Source organism: Myotis nattereri (genome assembly GCF_964212035.1).
Source record: "Myotis nattereri genome assembly, chromosome: 4".
Lineage (NCBI taxonomy): Eukaryota > Metazoa > Chordata > Mammalia > Chiroptera > Vespertilionidae > Myotis > Myotis nattereri.
This window is the reverse complement of record NC_138079.1, coordinates 11,942,093-11,964,060: the sequence shown is the minus strand read 5'-3', so window position 1 is coordinate 11,964,060 and position 21,968 is coordinate 11,942,093. Positions and strand designations below refer to the sequence as shown.

The 21,968-nt window shown below is 43.2% G+C and overlaps 1 protein-coding gene across 1 annotated transcript in view; it reads left to right on the top strand.

The window, feature by feature from the left end:
- The window catches only part of SEMA5A (semaphorin 5A), a gene marked incomplete at its 5' end in the record, with an annotated part of 244,625 nt that extends 224,235 nt beyond the window's left edge, over positions 1-20,390 (top strand). Inside the window, 5 exons of the mRNA XM_081089965.1 lie at positions 6,044-6,214; positions 7,718-7,873; positions 9,243-9,290; positions 14,105-14,316; positions 15,841-20,390. Coding sequence (XP_080946091.1) covers positions 6,044-6,214; positions 7,718-7,873; positions 9,243-9,290; positions 14,105-14,316; positions 15,841-15,960 — 707 coding nt within the window. The 3' untranslated portion in view covers positions 15,961-20,390. The remainder of the gene's footprint in view (positions 1-6,043; positions 6,215-7,717; positions 7,874-9,242; positions 9,291-14,104; positions 14,317-15,840) is intronic.
- Between the last annotated feature and the right edge of the window lie 1,578 nt (positions 20,391-21,968).

Genomic DNA, 21,968 nt, shown 5'->3' with positions numbered 1-21,968 from the left:
TGAGTTACCCCTGGATATACAGACATACACATACAAATTCATAAACCACAAAGTGTGTCTTCCAACAGTATTGGCATAAAAGCAAATAGAACCTAGGCTGCATTGTATTCATGTATTTCTTCAATCTACGAGAAATGGAAACATCCTCATGAGCAACTGTGAGCATGATCGGCACCAGGCACTGTGCCAGGTGGAGAAGTCAGTGCTACTGCCATGGTCAGGACAGAGGCTCCTGTCCTTAAAAGTGGGGCCTGGCCCCCACCCAGGCTCTGATGGTCCCTGCCCTGAAATGGCCTCTGTTCACCACAGCTTCCTGTTCCAGGTGATAGTTATCAAGGGTGACTCACCAGGGTGCCTTGGTCCGCAGGAGTCCACTTTTTTCTAAGTTGGGTCTCTAGACACACACTCTTCTCTCTTGGAAGCTGACAAAAGCTGTGTGTCTGGGTCTTCCTCCTGAGACCCGGCTTTTCATTTCTTGGAATTCCCAAAGAAGCGCCAAGTGCATAAAATGAGCTAAAAGAGGCCCCAGAGCCTGTCTTCCTGACAGGGCCTTGTCTGCACACACAGCCCCATAGGCTCCTCTGCCTTGTCTGTCCTCTCCTGCCGCAGCTTTGGGCGGGGCCCTGTCGCCTGCTTCACTTCCCCTGACCTTCCCACAGAGAAAGGATGTCTCACCTGATACCTCAGGCCATCCAGAGTGCTGGTGTGCAGTGTGTGCTGCCTTTGACTCAGTCAGAGTGAAAGCTCCAGGAGGGCAGGGGCTGTGGTGAAGGTGTCACTCACTCACTGCAGTGCCCTCACCCCCAGCACGGGCCTGACACACCCCAGGAATGCCGACCAGTCACTGTTGAAGGATGGGAAAGCAAGCAGTTGGTTATTTATCTTCCTTCCTTCAGTCAGTTGATCAGCAAACATTTTTGGATAGCCTATTATGCACTATTCACAGGGTAAAGAAAGGTGCAGTGAGGAGGCATCCTGTGAATAATGCCAGCCCAATATGGTCACCAGCTATTGGGCTGCATATATTGGATATAGATGCAGTGGTCACATCAAATAAGGATTTGCTGAGCTGAAATCATGGCCACTGCCCTAAGCAGACTGCCTCTGAGCTGAGTCTGGAGGGAGTTGGACAAACAGACAAGCAGAGATGGGAATGCAGGGTCATTCCAAACACCAGATCCAGTGTTTTTAAAGATACAGAAGCTTGAAAGTATAGCATCTCTTTCAGTAGGTATAAGCAACTTGCTGAGTTCTTTGAACAAGAAACTGGGTTGAAGCCATACATTTGGTGGATGGGTAGATGGATTGATGGATGATGGTAAAATGCTTAGTGGATGGATGGTTGGATGGATAGATGGATGGATGGATAGATGGATGGATGGATGGGTGATGGATGAATGGATGGATGATGAATGGATGGATGAGAAGATAGATGATGGATGGATGAATGGATAATGGACGAATGGCTGGATAATTGAATTAATAGTTGGATGTTTAGATGACAGATGGATGAGTGGATGGATGGAGAGATGGCTGATGGATGGATGGATGGATGAATGGATGGATGGGTGGATAGTGGACTATGGATGATGAATAGATAGATGATGAATGGATGGATGTATAAATATGTACATTAAACTAAAAATACACAGTTCCCAGCTTTGTAGCTGAGGCTCTCAGTAATGTCCCTGCTCATGCAGCTGCTCTGCTACTCCTGGACTGTCTCTGCCTGAATTTCTCCAGCCTCAGGAGACTTCAGACCATCCAGCCTTCCCAGCCAAGTGGTGCTGAGGGGCTGGGAAAGGTCACAGAGCCAGGATTTTCCCATGGCCCCAACACTGAGAGTGGAGGATTCCTCCCCAGGGCTGGGAAGGAGATAATGGGTGGCATCACTAGATTAGGGTCAGTGCTGTAACTGAGCAGGCAGGGTGACGTGGGAATGTTAGGATCACTCCATGTCCTCTCGCCTCCCAGGCTCCAGACATGAGTCCTCATTGATGTCAGCAGAGCGGACAGACTCTCTAGATTCTAGGATGCTGCCTTGTCCTTGAGAGCAGGCTCGGTGCCCATGTCAGAGATATCCATGAGCATGGTCTGGTGGCTGTGTTTATTTTAGTTTATTTGATGGCCAAGACAGTATCATGTATATATAACCTTAATATCTTGAAATAGCTCTGTCTTCATTTTCTTTCTAAAAGCCAAGATTCCATAGAGGGTTGTGAAAATATTCAGAGTTGCCCTCTTCAGTTCCCACTCGGGTGTGGGTGGATTTGAGGGGCTGAGTTGGGTAAATGTCAATTCTCTCTCCCACCTCCTAGAAAATTCCTGAACACATGAAAGCATGTAACTCATCAAGGAGGGGTCGAAGCCTTCAGGGCTCTGGATGCAGAGTTGCTCAGCCATGAGGAGGTCCAGTTACAAGGCTATTTTTACCTAATTTCAGATACTCTCCTCCTTATGAATTTACTCTCCCTTAGCTCCATTTGGTCCATGGTACGCATGTGCAAATGGGCACTGTATTTTATTAAAAAACAAGCTTCCTCATTATGATTAAGTTTGAAAATAAATCTAAGCAAACTAGGTGAATGTAAAATATCTTTTAAATTTGATCTCCAGTTCAAATGTGTATGACAAATTACAACACGGTAAAATTATATTTTTCAACTTCTTGTGGTACCTTCACCTACGTAATTTACCTGCAACAATGAAAACTAGCTTGGTGTTTATCCTTCTCTCCTTTCTTCCAGTCCATGTTGGATTCATAACTATGGCTTCCAGACCTTGGCAGACCAAGGTAGAGACTACAGGTGTTTCTTTTTACTAAATAATGGTCAAATCAAATAACATAAGTGTGAGTGAGAAAGAACAGAGTGATAGTCTAACAGAGGGCCGGACCCTTTGCATCAAAGTGTATTAACAACTCAGTGTTGTTAGCTCTAGGCTGCATGACTAAGACCTCATACCCGTTGAACAGCAGCTCTTCATTTCCCCTCCCCATCTCCTGGCAACCTCCATTGTACTCTGCTTCCATGAGTAAAAATTTCAGATTTCACATATAAGTGGAACTATGCAATATTTGTCTTTCTTTGGCTTATTTCACTAGCATAAGGTCCTCCAGATTCATCCATGTTGTGGAATATGACAGGATTTCCTTGGTTTTAATGGAATATCCCATTGTACACATATACCACAGGTACTTTTTCTATTCATCTGTCAATGGACACTTATGTTGTTTCCACATGTGGGCTATTGCAGAGAATGCTACAATGAACATGGAAGTGCAGATATTGTTCTGAGATCCTGATTTCCTTATGTTTAGATATATGCTCAGGATTTCTGGATCATATGGTAGTTTTTTAGTTTTAATTTTTTTTTAGGAACCACCATACTGTTATTCATAGCAGCTGCACCAATTTACATTTGCACCAACAGGGTACAACTGTTCCAGATTGTCCACATCCTTTCCAACACTATTGTCTACTGTTATCTATTGTTTTTTTGTTTTTTTTTTACAATAGCCATCCTGACAGATGTGCGGTGATATCTCCTTATGATTTTGATTTATATTTTCTCGCTATTAATAATGTTGGGCATCCAACTGTGGAGAACAGTATGGAGCTACCTCAGAAGACTAAAAATGGAACTCCCATTTGACCCTGTGATCCCACTCCTAGGAATATATCCCAAGAAACCAGAAACGCCAATTAGAAAGGATATATGCACCCCTATGTTCATAGCAGCACAATTCACCATAGCTAAGATTTGGAAACAGCCTAAGTGCCCATCAGCAGATGAGTGGATTAGAAAACTGTGGTACATATACACAATGGAATACTATGCTGCGGTAAAAAAAAAGGAACTCTTGCCTTTTGCAACAGCATGGATGGAACTGGAGAGCATTATGCTAAGTGAAATAAGCCAGTCAGAGAAAGATAAATACCACATGATCTCACTCATTTGTGGATTATAGAGAACAACATAGATTGATGAAAAAGGACAGACCCAAAGACTGAGAAACAGCGATCAGGCTATCAATCCCTAGAAGGAAAGTAGGGGAGGGTGGGGGTAAGGGGAAGAGATCAACAGAAGGACTTGTATACATGTATATAAGCCAAACCAATGGACATGGACAACGGGGGGATGGGAGCACGAGTTTGTGTGTGGGGGGGAGGTTGGGGGTTAAAGGGGGGGATGAGGACACATTTGTAATTCCTTAACTAATAATAATAAAAAAAAAAAAGAAAAAAAAAAATAAAATAATGTTGGGCATCTTTTCATATACCTAGTGGCCATTGATCTGCAGGTTCACTATGCAATAGAAAAGTCAAGGATCTTTAGACCACATGGTTACTCCAAGTCCAGTTCCAGCACCCATCTAGATGAGGCATTTGAACTGAGCCCCAGACGGCCTTGTGTACATTCAAACATCTGTACTCTGTGACACCTGCTATTCTGAGGCACTCTGAATTATCTGTGCCTTAGTGTGGGGTGTGTACATGTACCCACTTGAGACCAAGCTTCAGCTCTGTTTACAGTGAGAATAGACATGGCAGTGGGTGTTTGCAAAGTTTAAAGTTCTAAGCAAATCTCTGTCTGCCTTCCTTTTCTGGTATTATAACCAATGTCAGATATTCATTCTCACTTTCTGACATGCTTATTTCTTATTAGGGAAAAGGTTGAATTCTTCAAGTCTGGATAAACTGACAAGTCACAATATTCCCAGTTATATGTCAAATATTTTTTTTTCTGTTTTTACTTTTTTGCAAATTAAAATATCATCATAAACATGATGCTTCTGCTTATATGTCCCAAAAATTCTTTAGTTTTATCTATGCCTATATTTAAAGAGACATAATACTTTATAAAAAGATGTGTTAGTTCACAATGGGTGTATTCAAATATAAACTAGGTCATTCTACCTAAAATAGCCTTATATGTTTAAAGATTTTGGCATTCCCTTTCCTTGTTGCTTCTGTTCTATTTTATGAAGGATATGGAGAAAATAAAATATGATACTATCTACATCTTGTAAAAGCGAATCTCTCATCAGCTTTTTTATGTAGTATGCTGTGGTTATGATTGCTTTTTGCTAATTGGAGCCTAACAACATCTTGACAAAAGTCCTGCAGCTTTTCTCTGGGGCTCAGTTAAAACAGGGCAGGTCTGGCTGACAAGAGGGCAGATCAGCAAGGAGTTAGACAAATGGCAGATCATATCGGACAATGTCAGACAGAAGCCAGCGTGAGGTCTCAGTTTAACAAGCAGGCGGGAGCACTGAGAGCCAGGAGGGTCAGCTGACCCAGTGCTCAGGAGGCCCCTCCACTGGTATCAGGAGCCCAGCCTGGAGAAAACAGGAGAACGGCTCGGGGTCACGGGCAGGCATGGCAGTAGTTCATCAGGAACCAGTTCTGCCTAATGTTCGAGTTACAAAACTCGCCTTCATACCCAACCTGAAGTCTGGCTGCAGGTAGCAGGCCCTCTGTTTAGTCCATCACATAAACACACCATCCAGTCTGCATTGTATGGACTTCATTTGGTTGTTTCATTTCTGCATCTATGGAGCATCCCCGCAGTTCTTCCTCACAGGACCTGTTACCCTTGCTTTATCCCTCTGTCCTGGAGCAAATCGTAATCCCATTAGCAAGGAAGGCGGTGACTGGAACTGGCTGTCCTCGGCTATAAGTCTCCACTGGCCAACTCGACTGAGTGGTTAACAAAGACGAGAGCACGCTGGGGCTTCACAGCAGAATGTTGTTCAAGGTCATTCCCAAGGATGGTTATTTTCTGTTGCATACACTGTACTCTGTCATCCTCATGCTTATGTTTAGAGATATTTCTTGAAGGGACAAATCAGAGGAACTGAAAATGTGAAGGGAGGAATATGTAAAACAGGTTCCCTCAAACAGGAAGACCCCCAAACACCCTACTGTGGGTGGTCAAGTGGCTTCTCGGATGTGGTCCTGCCTGCACACTCTATCTGCAGCCTCATCAGTTTGGTCAGCTTTGCATTTCAGAAGCAGCCTGACTGTGTGTCTTTCCCCAGTGGATGGCGTGTGGTCTTGCTGGTCCTCCTGGTCAAAATGCTCAGCAACGTGTGGCGGTGGGCACTACATGAGGACCCGCTCCTGCACAAACCCAGCCCCAGCCTACGGCGGGGACATCTGCCTAGGGCTGCACACGGAGGAGGCTCTCTGCAACACGCAGCCCTGCCCTGGTGAGTGGTGGGACTTTGGGACCAACGTGCCCCTATCCCTGACTCAGAAATGATGAATTGATGATGCCACATCATAGGTACTGAAAGAGGAGAACACTTCCACCCATCTGCCGCCCTGCCACCTGGAAGTGACTTCATAACACATGTTCTGCAATAAAATGGTTCTCAACCTGGCATAGTTTCAGAACGAGTAGCCGAAATGGGTTACGACTGAGCCTTCGTAAAATATTTCATTAATCTCAGCTAATGAAATCTAAGATTGTGTGGTTGAGAATTGGGGTGGGGAGCATGGAGGTACTGAGCTCTGAGGCTGGCTGGCACTGGTGCCCACTGGATGAGTGACCCAGTCTCCCCATCTGGAATTAGCTTCACCTTCTGACATGGAATGACTTGGAAGGAAGATGAGACCTAACTTTGACATTGAAACAATTTTACGTTTTTTTAATAACTTGCTCTTGTATTTCTCTCTAGAAGGTTCCATGTATATTGTAAAGGGCCTACAAACCAAATTCTTATAGTCATTCTGAAAACTGACACATTTCTAAGGGTAAATTGTACCCTTTACATGGATCTCTCTTCCCATTGGGTCAAGTCCCCATCAGTCTGATTTCCAAAATGTCTGAACTACAAAGATAGTCAGGTTGCTTCAGGTTGCTTGCATTTAAAAAGAGGAGAAAATCAAACTGCATAGAAAAATACTTTTATGTTGATTAATATTTCATAAATAATATTAAGAGTTAAATTTTTGTAACCTCCTTACTTCAAATATGAGAGTTTGTCTGCCACACATCTGCAGGCCTGGGCTAATTTAACACAACCTGGCAACTCTTGCACTTCAGGGTGAAGGGCCCTGTTATCACTCAACTCTTGGCCTTCACCCAAGACTTGTGCATTGATCTTATGAGCAAACACGGGACACAATGAATTCTGCCTAAAATATAGCCTGACTTTGCGATATTGATTCTGCAGAATTGTTTTTATAAGAGAAGAGAACGCTTACATTGTAGGTTTCTCAGGAACTCAGCAACCGGGCTTTCTCGTAGATGCACCTATTTCTCTTGCCCCAGCGCTGAGGCCTGTGGGAGTCTCTCAGGAAAGCCTGTGAGGGCTGCTCCTAGCAGAGGAGCATTGCCCTGATGGAAATAGTGTCTGCCTTGATGATTTCTGTTCCCCTGCCACTGACAGCCTGTGCACAGTTGGACATCAGTGATTAGCTTATTGAGCGTCTAATTCAATCACTTTAAAGCATTCAAATAATGTGGTTTCAGCAAATGTAATTCTAGCACATTATTTCAGGTCAATGATATACCAGTTCTTTTATTCATGCTCGTGTGTATTTTATCTGCTGGGCTTTTAAGAAGATAGGAGTACATCTTATTTATATACAGGCCCATTAAAGCTGATAGGAGGGCATAAACTCATATATGTAACATGACAGTACTTCCAGGGTGATTGATCTTAGTGCCTCTTGCTGCCTCTTCTCCCCGCTTCTGGTCACTGCAGAGAGCTGGTCGGAGTGGTCAGACTGGTCGGAGTGTGATGTGTCTGGAGTCCAGGTCCGCGCCCGCCAATGTATCCTTCTGTTCCCTGTGGGCAGCCAGTGTTCTGGAAACACCACGGAGAGCCGGCCATGTGTATTTGATTCCAATTTCATCCCAGGTAAGGGCAGAGTGTGAGCAAGATCCCTGCCCACATTCCAAGTGGAAATGAATCATCGGTTAGAGTTGCAATTATTCTTTGAGTTCCCTTTTGGTGAAACAGATGATTCTGTCAACTCTTGTATTTTCAGGGTGATTAAAGTAGAGGTTTATAGGTAGCTGCAAGTTTAGACTTAAATTTAGCCTGTGCATTTGAAGATTTTTTTCAACCATAGACATTGTTAAGCACAGTGTTGTTTCTACAATTTATTGACTATAACACATGTGGAAGCTTTTGCCCAAAAAAATGCAAGTGGCACATTTGGTTATTTTAATCATTAGGTAAAATGTCTTGTCAATGCTTGTGTGCATGTGTTTGCACAGAGAAGAAGGACCATTTTCTTTATGAAAACTTACTGTATTTGGGAAGGGGAACCCATTATGGCTCTTATCTTGGAGAAGAGGGGACTGGCCCTCTTGCCACTGCCTTTTCCATGTCAAATCAAGTTGTTAGGTGGTCACCTGTCACCTGCGCACTATAGGTCTGGTGTATATACTGACATATCATTTCACACATGCCTACTGTGTGGCTTAGGACTGAGATGTGGACCAAAGCAGAGACAAACCTTTTACAAGGCAATAGTGGGTAATAGCTTATCTTCCTCCATTTATGGAAGAGATAATGTTTTAGAGAAAAGTATAAGCTTTAGCCTTGTCGGGCACTTCAGTCATGTATGGTATAAAGTTGCAATGTTTATTGTTGTTTCCCTTTTAAATTATAGATATATTTTTTATTCCTGGTGTCTAAGGAAAAATCAATACGGAGAGAATAATGTTTCTGGCATCCTGAAATGGTGTTTCATTGTGTAGGTCGATGTCTCCTCACAATGGTGTCTCCCATTGTGGCATAGCAGAGCATCAATGGGCTCTGAACAGGGACTTATTTGTTCTGGCCATTTCCTTGGAGCTCTGGTGGATCAGTCACCTCTGCAGGGAATGTGACAACCCAGCTTTGATGAAACAAAAGATCTGAGGCAGGAACACCACAGGCCAACACCATGGGGTTCCACAGCTGGGAGGATGTATTGTAACTGAAAATCCGCTCATTCTCTGGTCTCGTTTTGAAGCTACTGCCCTGGCTGTAGCTCAGGGGACCATTGCATTTTCTATCTGTGATAATGAACCTCACCCCTTCCCAATCAAGATGACCTTGACCAACTGCAGCTCAAGTTGGCTGAACAAAGAAACAAATATAATTTTTAAAAATCAGGTTTTTGGAACTTCAACTCACATAAAACTCAATATCATTGGACATTTTGTAAATGAGTCACTGATATGATATTTCTTCCCAATACCCTTTACACATTGTGATTGGATTTTTCTTTTTCCAGAAGTATCCGTGGCAAGATCTAGTAGCGTAGAAGAGAAGAGGTGTGGGGGTAAGTTCTTCCTTTTAACTACAGTCTAAGTGATTTCTGATATTTTCTGCTCTTTGGCCAAATGATGTTTCTATGTTTCTGCTGTTGGCAAAAAACAAAACAGACTGGAGAAACTCCTGGATCCCAAGCACCTTCTGCTTTGGTAGTATACATGCTAAGAGTCAGAGTTTGACATCTGGATTAGTGGTTCTCAAGTGGGGTCCCCATATCAGCACCACCAGCATCACTTGGGACTTGAGATAAATACAGATTCTCAGGCGCCACCTTGAGCTGAAGAATTAGAGCCTGTTTGAGTGGGACTGGGCACTCTGTGGTTTAATAAGCCCTTCAGGTGACTGGTGAATGCTAAGCTTTACGAATCCGTGATCTTGATATCTTAATACTGTATAGGTACTAAATATAGATATTAGACTTCCCATGAGTAAAACAGTATTCCAGCAGTTTGTTTATATTTATAAATCCTGGCAGCCAACCTCAAATATTCAGACTGATGGAATGACAAAATTGTAAGGGGCATTAAGTTCTACTGGAATATCTCAAGAGGAACATTTTAAACTTCCCGGAACCCTGAATGACAAATATCAACATTCTCTGGTTCAAGTCTGTGATGAATTCAGACTTTACCGTGTATGACTATCTTGTCAGGAAGGGAGGGATTGACTGTCTATATATCCAAGCCCAGTCCCTGTCCACCTTTGCCAATCAACACCAACAGTCTTGTCGTATGTGTGTATTCAGACTGAAGACCTATTAATAACCACCCTTACTGTAGTCCACCCACCAGGGGAGTCCCAGGCAGCTCAGCTTATGCTCAGGTGGAATCTGGAGCTTCTACACATATTTTAGGAATGTACTTACCATTATTAACTACATTTAATAAGAGTTCGCTGTTACATCCTTTCTGCTTAGTCGGCCATCTGTTAACCCATTCATTCAGTGATCTTTGCTGAGTGCCCACCCACTCTGTGCCAGTTTTATGAGTGGACTGAAAGAGCCCCCTGGAGCAGACAGTCATATCCTCAGAGGGACAATGTCTGTCCTTGAGTCCACAGACTGGCAATCACTAACTTGGAATCCAGCTGGAAGATGAATATATGCCACTTTAAATAAAACTAATCCTAAGAATTCCTTAATATTTTGAGATCAGCCACTCCATGCCAGACACTGTATTAAATGACAAGAAGGATCCTATTTGATCCTCACAAAGAACATTCTTGTAGGTGCCGAAGTCCACAATTCTTTATGTAAAAGAAGAATTGGAAATAGGGAAGGGTTTTGGAACTGAACTCTTTTCAGAATGTGGATGGGTCATATGGGGCATGTACTGGGTATTACATAATGCCCTGCAGGGTCTGGGGGCAACTTCATAACCGGTTCCTTTAATGATGCTGCAGTGACACGTGGGTGAACTGAATATGCTAATGCTTCTGGCGGTTCTGGTCAGTTCTGCAGCAAACAGGGCAGGGCAGGTCATGCTTTGTTGCCAGGTAAGTGATGAGAAATCACTTTTCTGAGATTTTGGTGTAGGGAATTGTAGAAAATTATCAGCCATGGGTTTTTATCTGCATTTTATACGTATGGATTGTGAGGGTCAGGGACATGAGACCCGTGGTTGAAGTTCACGTTCACACAGGCAGTCAGCCGTGGAGCCCAGGTCAGATCCAGGCAGTGGGGTCGCAGTGAACTCGAAACTTGGAGCACCAGAGGAAAGCGTCCAGGAGGATTGTGTCTGGGGACTGGAGCCACAGCAGCCCTGGTCAGGTGACACTCTTGGACAACACCCACGGTCCAGGGATGTCTGCTGCCCTAAGGGGCAGTGAAGGTCCAGAGTGGGTGGCATTTGTAGGGATTGGTCCTGTCTTGAGGGAGGCCACCAGCTGATGTCTCTGCATATTTGGCAGTCGGTGCTCATTAGCCACAAGTTTGAAAACCACTTTCCTTCACGGGCCATCTCGGGGTAAAGGGAGGGGAGTCCTTCCAAGGCTTTTAATATACAGGGGAACATCATGCAATGCCCATCCATGTCCTAAAATGCTGTTGCTATGTGTCTGAGCCAGGTGTGCCAAATGGCTGCCTAGAATCAAGATTTGAGGTGCTATTGATTAAATCATAGAAACTTTAATTACTCTGCACTATTCAAAACTAAGTGTTTTTTAAAAAAATATTGTTGAAGGTATTACATATGTCCCCTTTTCTCCCCTCATTGACCCTTCTAGACCCCCACCCTCACCCCACCCCGGGCCTTCACCACCCTATTGTCTGTGTCCATGGGTTATATGCATACAAGTTCTTTGGTTGAAATCTTCCCAAAATGAAGTTTTTAGGCTGCTGACATTGACATACCAGAATAGTTGGGTAAGAGGTCAAATGGATTTGATTGTTGGGCTGATATGTAAAAACAATAACGTCGCAAGGATGTTTAGGGAGATAACATTGTTGTCTTTTTTTAGTGTGTTGCAAAAATCAATCACATTTTGCACAGGAAATCAGGCAGTTGAATCAACTGGGTAATTGGTTTCTATTCCGGCTTTGCTGACCAAAAATCCCAGCCAAAAAAAAGCATATTCAAAGCAGAGAGTCAAACTAAGCAAATTCAAGAGATTTAATAGGCACTATTTTTCCTTTCTGCAGAAAAATGTGAGTCTTTTGAAATGTTTCATCTTAGAGAGCTATTTTTAGTTGCCTGTGACACACAGACTGTATAATCGTCATAAAGATGTCAGTGGCCCCAGCCTTCCCCGGGCACCTGTGGGAATGATTCATTTGATTAACGATGAAGTATCTGCATACGGATGGAGCCCTACATCTTCCATGTGTTATAATAAAATATGCTATCCGTGCGGCAGAAAGTACTTACATCCAAATCTGGCACCGACCCCAGGGAGTCTGAACCCTAAAGTACGAGGCAATGACAACACTGTGAAACCCACAGCTCCCATGTTACAGCAACACCTATAGTGGGCGCTTAGGGGAGCATCCTCGGTGCTTCATCCAACTGTCCCAGACAAAATCAGGAAAAGCCGAAGATGAATGAAGTCCTTTTACTTTGTCAAACCATTGGCCAAATAACCAAGAAGTGGAAACCTGAGGTGGATGAAAAACTGAGGTCGTGTCTTTGGAGTCTCAGTGCGGGTAGGAGCCTGTGAGCTGTGCTCACAGACAACTGAGTAGGCAGCCTCAGCACAGTGTCTGTCCCCCCGGGGAAAAGGATCCATCTCTCAGGAACCTGGGAACAGCTTGGAGGGAGAAGTCAGGGGTTGGGGACAGGCGAGAGGTACTCAGCGTCTACTGCATATCGTAGGTGAGGTGAAGTCTGCTTGAAACATCCTTGGTGGGGAGTCTGGGTGGTAAAGATGCAAGTACTCCAGCACCTGGATGTGGGGGGCAGGCCTGTGGGTCTCCTCTCCCTGAGTGCCCTGAGGGCTTCGAGTTGCAGCTCTGCAGACACACCTGGAATTGACAGTGGTGCCCAGCAGGCATTGCCATTCGTTCCATTTGGGGCCCTATGGACAGATAGGGAAGGGGAGGTGTTGAGCTTGGGTGGCAATGCACCCTTTGGTGGCCAATGGAAGGGACACTCAGGGGGAAAGCAGGGGAAACATGTAAATCCACAAGCAACTGACTAGCCACATGGGGCCAACACAGCAGAAAAAGGCAGGTCGGTTCTGCTTTATCTAATTTTCCCTAAGCCCAGCTTCACCAGCTCTGCCCACATGTTGTCTGCAGTCTCTGAAAGTCTTGAAACCTTCATTGTAAAGTGTTTTACAAACACACCATGAATATCTGTTTTGTTGTTGTTGTGTCTCAGACTTCATGCAGGTCTTGCTTATGTTACCTTGAGGTCACTCAAGCCAGTGCTATGTCACAGTCATAAATCCATGCCCATTCACTTTGCCAATGCTTTGTACTCCTAATTCAAGGAAAATAAGTCAGTCTATCAAACAGAAAAAAAAAATGTAAAAAGAGGCTCATTTCATGACCATTAAAAGAACATATGTTATTCCTTTGACACAAATCCTTTATTTCTTTGTAAGATCTCTACTTTCTTTATAACATCTCCAAAATACAATGTAAGTGAAAAAAAGTGGTACCCAGGATAATATGTATGGGTTTGCACACATGCACACGCACACACACACACACACAGAAGTGTGCAGAGGACATCGGAAACGGCACACCAGAAAGTGGGTGTAGTAGTCCCTAGGAAAGAAAAAGACTTAGTACGTTTATATTCCCTTTTACACTTTCTGATGTTATATAATGTGTTTATATTCATAATAAACATATAATGAAAACATCAGCATTATGTAAGTGGAACGCATTTTTAAGTAAAGTGAAATAAAGGGAAGGGGAGAGAGAGTCTGGCTTGCAGGAGAGCCGTGCTAGAAGCAGTGAACGCATTCTCCCTTTGTGGGAGGGACACCCAGCCCATTAAGGAGCCTGGAGGGTATGTTTTGGACCTCTCAATATCTACCCTCCTAGAATCCTCATAGACCAGAGAGTGAGCTGTACTTGAAACTGAAGCACATTCTTGTATGAGCTTTACATTAAAAAATTTTAAAAAGCTTCTGCTAGTGTGTGAAGGTGACCTCCAAAAGTCTTGATTACGATGCATTAACTTAAAATATACTGTGCTTGCTTTGGAGAAGTGTTTTGGTGGCCATGCTATTTCGAAGGAATTGGCATATGATGTCTTTAATTTTGAATGGATATGGGGCTTTCCATTTCATCATCCTCTTTTCACCAAAGCACTGAGCTGTTGGCGTAGCATGTTCCTTTCCAGTGTAGCATCACTTTCGATGCTGTCTTCCCAGAGTTCAACATGTTCCACATGGTCGCTGTGGGGCTGAGCAGCTCCATCCTGGGCTGCCTTCTCACGCTCCTCGTCTACACCTACTGCCAGCGGTACCAGCAGCAATCCCACGATGCCACCGTCATCCACCCCATCGCACCCGCCCCGCTCAACACCAGCATCACTAACCACATCAACAAACTGGACAAGTATGACTCGGTGGAGGCCATCAAGGTACGGGATGGGCAGAGGCCGCAGCGTCCAGATGTGCAAAGAAGGCAGGGGCCCTGGGGGCTATTGGCAAAGCACACTGGTGGTGGCACAAGTGACAGGGTGGGGTCAAGGTACCGGACTCTCACTCACAATGAACTGCCTTTTTAGCTTTGCTTTGCCCGTGAGCAGATGGCATCTCATATTGGGAATGTAGTTAAAAATAGCACATGGAAACAGCAACAAGTAAAATGCTGGAAAATATTAGGTCATTGGCCAGTGTCCAGCTCTGTCTCCACTGTGCCTTCTGCAGCCACACGGAAGTCATGCCAAATATAAGAGCTCCAGGCTGAGGACTGATACGCACTGGGCAGTGGTAATGAGGACCAGGACTGGACCCTTTCAGGAATCACAGGGTGGCGAAAGTGTTACAGTATTATAAGACTATCTTCAAAGAATTGTCAAGCACAGTGAAGGTCTCTGTGATGTAAAGGGCTGTGTGGCTGGTGGGTTTTGTTAAATTTCCCCAATGCGTGATTAACCCAGTGTTTTCCCCAGAAAGAGTAAATGACCAGTCTCCTCCTCATTCCCAGGAAGCAGGGGTGGGAAGGGTATCGGCACTGGAGCTGGCAGACCTGGGTTCATGAGTCACTGACCAGCTGTTATTCAAACTCACTGAGCCTTTGTTAATCAAACAGGGTGATTTGTATGAAATGCCTTGAACAGTGCTGGGCCAAATAAATGCAGTTGTAATTCCAGGCATTTTGCATCATAGGTCAGACTGCAAGTTAGTTACTCCTTTGAATCTCAGTTTCTTCATCTTTAAATGGGTGTAACAGTATGTGGTATTAACTGCTGCCTAGTCACTAATAAATCCTTCTAGAACTTTTTCCTAGAAGGAGAGTTAGCCTGAGCCTACAATCCTTCATCTTTATTTTGGACCCCTCAATATCTACCCTCCACCTGAGGTAGTTCAGCTCTTTGAAAGTGCAGATGCCTGTAGTGACTATTAAAATACAGAACATCAGTGGCCAGAATGCCTGAGGTAGACACCACCTAACAAGTGCAGAAAAGGGAAATAAGTCATTTGAAATTCCATGCATTTACTTAAATAAGTTCCATTTTTAATGTCTTATCCCTATACTTATTCAAGGTCATCAGAAAGCTGCTTAAGTATCTACTCAGTTATATGTGATAACATTCTAAGTGAGCAGTGCTAGAAGCATTAAATGCATTCGCCAAGCGTTCGTTCATTTGAATTCGCTAGAGTTTTAGGCTTCCTTGAGGTTTAGGCATAGGTTTTCTAACTCTTGGGAACTTCCTGCCTAAAACTCAAAAATAGGCTGGAAGATGTCAAAACTTGCCAACTTCATTCCAGTTATGAGGCAAATCCCTGGGAAGGCCAACAGTGTGAGGAAGCAGGTAAGTGCGGAAACACATTTTCCAATAACGGGGCCTTAGGACAGAGTGTGAATTCAACATAACCATCTCCCAGTTACATTCTCTTCCTGAAATACTACTTACATCTTTTATTTTTATCTTTTGCAGGCATTTAATAAAAACAACTTGATCCTAGAGGAGAGAAACAAATACTTCAACCCGCATCTCACTGGGAAGACTTATTCTAACGCCTACTTTACAGATCTCAATAATTATGATGAGTACTAATAACTCTTATATTTTTGGCTTCTTGTAATTCCCTGGTTCCTCGAGGCCTGTGCTCCATGACTGCCCATGTTTTGGAGACTTCAGAGATGAAGTTTGGATACATTTCAAGTGCATTTCAAGCCAGGAGTGTCCGATTGCTGCCCAAAATAGATGTCCTTAAAAGCAACAAACGTCTAAATACAACAATGTGAAAATCTGGTCTACAATACTTGTTGAATGAGCCATGGTGTGGAGTTATTTTTTTTTTTTATTGTGTTCAGTCCATTTTTCTAACAAGTCAATTGTTTCCTTGAGCTTTTTAATAAATGCATCGCCTACATTGGAAGGAGTCTTTAGGAATAGGAGCCTCTTCTTGCTTTTGAGCATACATCTTCATGATGTTTTAATTCAAGAAAATAGTTCATATTATATGAGAATACCCCTACACACACACACATACGCATATACACACACAAAGAGTGCTTAAGTCCATAGTATTGCTAAAATGAAGAATATGAATGTGGCCATACAGTGATTCACCATGGATCTCCCATCTTCTCAATCTGGAGAATACTGTGGAATTCTTAGAAGCAACTTGTGTGTTTGGACGTGGAATGATTCTTGCCTGAGGAAGCTCAGGATGCAACCTGGCTTGCATCTGCAGAGGCGGTTATATGAAGTCTGAGACATTCCACCCTTGGTCTTCATAAATTTCCTGTTCCCACTCGGGGAGGCACAGACACGATGAAAGGGAAATTGTTCTGCAGGTTGCTGCGAAACTAGCCTTATTCTGACTTTTGGATTTCATGGCATTCCAGGATTTCCTGGCTGCACAGTTGGCTTGGGTGCCGTGCCCACCTGTCTGGTCCATTGTAACGTCCTGGAAAGCCTGTAAAATAACCATTTGTTTAGCATTTGGATAGACTCCACACCTCCTCTCTCCCTGCAAAGAAAACAATTTTGAACATTAATGATGACACTGAAGAAAGTATTGAAAGTACTGAAATATGATTGAAAACAACTTTTAAAAATTTTCCATGTTACGGACAGTATTGAGAGAACTGACATTTACTGAAAGTCAACTTTTATTTCCCAGTATTGATAGAACTAATTGTGGTGACATGCCCCTACCAAGAGCATTAATTATATGTAAAGCTCGCTTTCTGCCACCCATCGCTGTACATAGTGAACTGCTCCCCAAATTCCCAGCTGTCATTGCTGCCTCCGGGTCAAGTGAGGGGGAGATGTTTAGCTCTGGTGCCTTTTGGTTTTAATCTAGTGTTGCCTTCCCATCCACTAACTCCCACTTCTCCCTGCATGGAGGACACATTTCAAGATATACCCTGAGAAATTAGGGTATTTGGATGTGAGGTTGTTAATGATCCTTGTGGTTCTGAGCATTTTAGAGTGCTGTACAATTCAGAGTGATCCTCAGTAAGAAAAAAAAAAGAGAGAGGATAAATTATTCACCAACAACTGATGCATAACACATGACAGTTGGTTGAATAATTACTGAAAGTAAGAACAAGATTGAAAGTCATCATCAAATGCCTTGGGGCATTGTGGTAAAGGTGTGGGTGGACGTTGAAATATGTTCTTATTGATCAATAAACCTTCAGATCTGTGAAACTATATAGTGTGGGCATTGAGGAACATAGACTTATTAGCATATGTGTATTTTTACCCTACCTGATTTGAAGAAACAGTTTCATAAAGTGTTGGGAAAATCTTATGTTAGTAATAATTGAATTCAAAATATTCTCATATCTCCAAATTTGAAAAAATGACTCTAAAATAAAAATGTAAATGCCCGGTGGGCTCTGGGAGGCCTGGTAGATTTGCAAATGAATGGCATTCCAAGTCTTTGCTGTGGGGAGTTCAGTTTGCATCCCATGTATTCCTTCTGTGCTGTGTAGGATTGCTCTGTCTCTACATCGCATCTAGAGGTGCGATGTAGCCAGATGATTCCCAATTGTTCCTGGATTAGATTTTCACTGGATTCTTCAACTCATATCATCACTCTCCTGTAAGAAAAATGTTCTCACTGTGTATCACGCTATCTGCTATTTTGAATTCCACCCCCTCCCCCATGTTTCCTAAAATGAAAAGGTCATTCTATTTCCCTGAGGAAAGAGGAAACTAATATTTCAAAAAAGGATCGTTGGACTTCAAGGGAAATGCTTTCTAAATGACATCAAAATGGGTCTTTAATCAATCTTCTACAATGATTGGGAAAAACACCCTTCATCCACAACAGAATTTTCTTGTTTTTAATTACATAAATCTTTTTGTTTATCACTGCAAATAAATCACCTCATATGTGTTCCCTAACATTCTATTCAAAGGAAAATTATTCTGGCTTTTTTTTGGCTTCTCTCTCTTTCTCTTTGTATCTTTCTTCTCTCTTTTTCTTCTTACTTAACAGGTTTCGATTGGTTTAGAATCCTTTCAGCTATAGTATAAGCATTTTAACCAGCTGCTTTTCTGTCACTGTTGAGCTCTTGCTAATGTGCCACCTCCACACCCCACCTCATGGCAGGAGCCCTCACGTGTGGGCTTTCACAGGGGCGCCTACCACTTCTACTGGGACCTCCTTCACACAGCAGCCCTTCTTTCGGCTGGAACGTTTGGGATTCCTGCCAAAACCTCTGGGGACACTTGTCACATTTTTTCATTTCTGTGTGACTTTTTTTGTTCTCTCTTCCCTCTCCTTTTTCCTTTTACTACAAGAAGCACAGTTATAAATTAATACTTTATGCTCGACCAGGCAATTTAATCCCACTAAAGGAACCTGATGTCAACTGACATTAATCACAGGTTAATTTTTAGGGTTATTTCTGGATACAGTTAAAGTTTGGCTGGTTTTCCTTAGGAAACGACTTTAGTCTCATTTAAATTCTTTGGAAGTGGTTCCCAGCAGCGTTCCTTTCTCTAGACCAGACTAGTAATCATCTACAATGCTCCAACATTTTACAGGAAAGAGAAAAACAAAATTCTCATACTCCCTTTTTTTTTAAGGATGTATGTTACAGGTGCATCATACATATTTTTTGGAGCAGGTGGATCAAAGTTTTATTCAATGGTCTTATGTTGGTACATGCTACAGAAGCATCAGAAATGGAGACCTGTTCTCATTTAGAAATAAAGTTTCATTTCCTTCCTTCCTTCCTTCCTTCCTTCCTTCCTTCCTTCCTTCCTTCCTTCCTTCCTTCTTTCCTTCCTTCCTTCCTTCCTTGTCATTGTCAAAACTGCTTCACAAATTCACATAGTTGTCCCTCTTAATTTAGGTTAAGAAATTAATGGTATTTTATCTGCTGCAGTTGATTGCTTTTCCTCTATACCATGACTATTGGCCAAAATAAAACTTGAACTTCCACACTTTGAAAGAAAGCACAGTCTGAACCTTTAATCTAAGCACCTACATTCACCACCAAACACCACCATAGAGCATCAGCAGAGAAAATGCACAAACTTTGTCCAGTGTAGGAGTCTTCAAAGGTGTGTAACAAAACACGCTTTATGCCATTTGACAGAATTTGGAAAATGTTATGAAATGTTAAAAGCCTCATTCTCTATTAATTTGCATTTGCTGTTTTATGATACAAAATAAACTTATTTGAGATTGTTTCATTTTTTAAAAGGCCATCTATATATGAATCATGGTGGAGCTTTTTTAGAATGAAGTAGCATCGCCTTCCCTTCATTTGAGTGAGGAGATGGAATTTGGTTGCCTTGTTGGAATGTTTGGGGATTGCTGACTATTTCCTCACCGGCCCAGTGAACATGCCACACTTTTCTTTCAGATCTTATATTCAATGTGAAATACAAATTTCCAATGGTCTTCAATTTTGCCTTTCCTGTTCATCAATTCACTGGTCTTAAATGCTCCCTTAAGAGCTGTCCAGGTTGATACTTAAGAGAGTCATTTAATGACACTTGACAGATGTATTGCTTTCAAAAAATCAGTTGAAGACACCAATTGTGGCAGCCCAGGCAGGGAACTCATTGCCTATTTCATTGGATCAATTATGGGAGTTTAGAGAAGGAAGGGGTGGGCAGGGGGTTACCCAACTAGTCAGCAGAAACCAACTCACATTCTCCAGCCTCAACTTTGAAGAAAACAACCTAAGTTTAAATGAGCAGTTGCTACAGAAGTGAAAATGCCACGCTCATTCACTGCTCTTGGTAAATTGCCAATTCCTATAACCCAAACTTATTCATCTTTTTTAAAAAACAAGTTCATTAAGAATGATTCAAAGTACTGCTAACAGTGCAACAATCTTTGTTTCATAGTAACCCCCTCCTCACCTCGGTCTGGGACAAAATAAGGGAATCTTGATTATGTACAGTATAAATTGTATTATATTTTTTGTACTTAGGTGTTATGTAAATAGTTTGTCTCATTCAATTGTATGTGAGCAGTGAAATAAATCCTACCATTTAGGAAACAAGTTAGTGGCATTTTTCTTTGCATAGCGTCAAAGTCCCCTGCGTCCCCTGACATGCTAAGAAGCAAGCACTACTCAAAGGAGAGCGCTTCAGCAGAGTGAGGCTGGGTGGCCCTCTGGGAAAACCCCAGAATGTGCTCCTGTTGGTTCTTCAGACCCTGAAGCCTCTCAAGTGGTGGCAAATGCAGGGCCAACCAGCTTCATGATTCTGTGAAGTAAAGAACGTTCAGAAATATTTCTATGGACAATAAACATTGTGTGGCAAGAAAAGCCAATCAGGTTTTTATTATTATTATTATTTTTTACCTGAGAGAAAGGGAGAGGGAGAGATAGAATCAATGATGAAAGAGAATCATTGATTGGCTGCCTTTTGCATGCTCTGCACTGGGGATCTAGCCTGCAACCTGGGCATGTGTCCTGACCAGGAATTGAACCCTGACCTCCTGGTTCATAGGTCAATACTCAACCACTGAGCCACGCCAGCCAGGTGCCAATCAGGTTTTTAATTTATAAGTAGCTTGTATCACATACTGTTGATGATTGAACTGTAAAGTTTTATTATGCTCTTCTCTCCTCCACACCATATTTCATTCTTTGAATAAAACAAGTGTTTTGTTGAATAAACCTCTATCAGTCAGCATGGACCCAGCTAAAAAGATGCCTGGCTGAGGAAAACTATTGAGATCTATATTTCAGTATTCATGCTCTCTCTCTCTCTCCCTCTCTCTCTCTCTCTCTCTCTCTCTCTCTCTCTCTCTCTCTCTCTCTCCAATATCTACAATTACATCCAATATATGCATATGTATCCTATCTAATAAAGATGGAATAGGCAAATTGAGCGTCACACCGTCACAAAGATGGCAGTGCCCATAGCCACAAGATAGCGGTGCCCAGTCCCCTCAGCTCTGCCAGAGTCCCCCAGTCCTTTGAGCCCTGCCAGGGGGGGGGGGGGTGGGGGGGGCGGAGGAGGGGCAGGCACACAGTGCAGCTGGACCTGCCCTCAGCCCTCCAGCTGCCCAGGGCCAGCCCAAGGTGCAGGCAAGCCTCAGGCATCGGCTGCCCAGTTGCCCAGGGCAGGCCTGAGGCCCAGACAAGCCTCACATGGAGGCTGCCCAGCTGCCCAGGGCTGCCTGAGGCTCAGGTAACCAGGGCCGGCCGAGGCTTACACTGCTGGTAGTGGCAGCAGCAGAGGTGTGATGAGGGGAGGGCGATGCCTTCCCTTAATGGCCGGGTTGCCTCCTGCCCCTGAGGGCTCCTGGACTGTGAGCAGGCTGGGCTGAGGGACTGCCGCCCACCCCCCCCCCCCCCCGCTTCCAGTGCATGACTTTTCATGCACTGGGCCTCTAGTGTATATATAAACATGTATATAATTTCATATATATGTATATATAATTTTCAATTGAGCAAAAGATTGAAAAGCATTTACTATGGAGGCCAAAATTTAAAGTAAAACTATATAAAAATATAAAGTAATGGTATGTTGAGAGAATGAAAGGCCCTGTGGGCAAGGACTGGAGATTTATTAAGAATGGATGGTTGCCCCTCAGCAAATGTCAAATTGCTAAATCTGGAGGTCAGGAC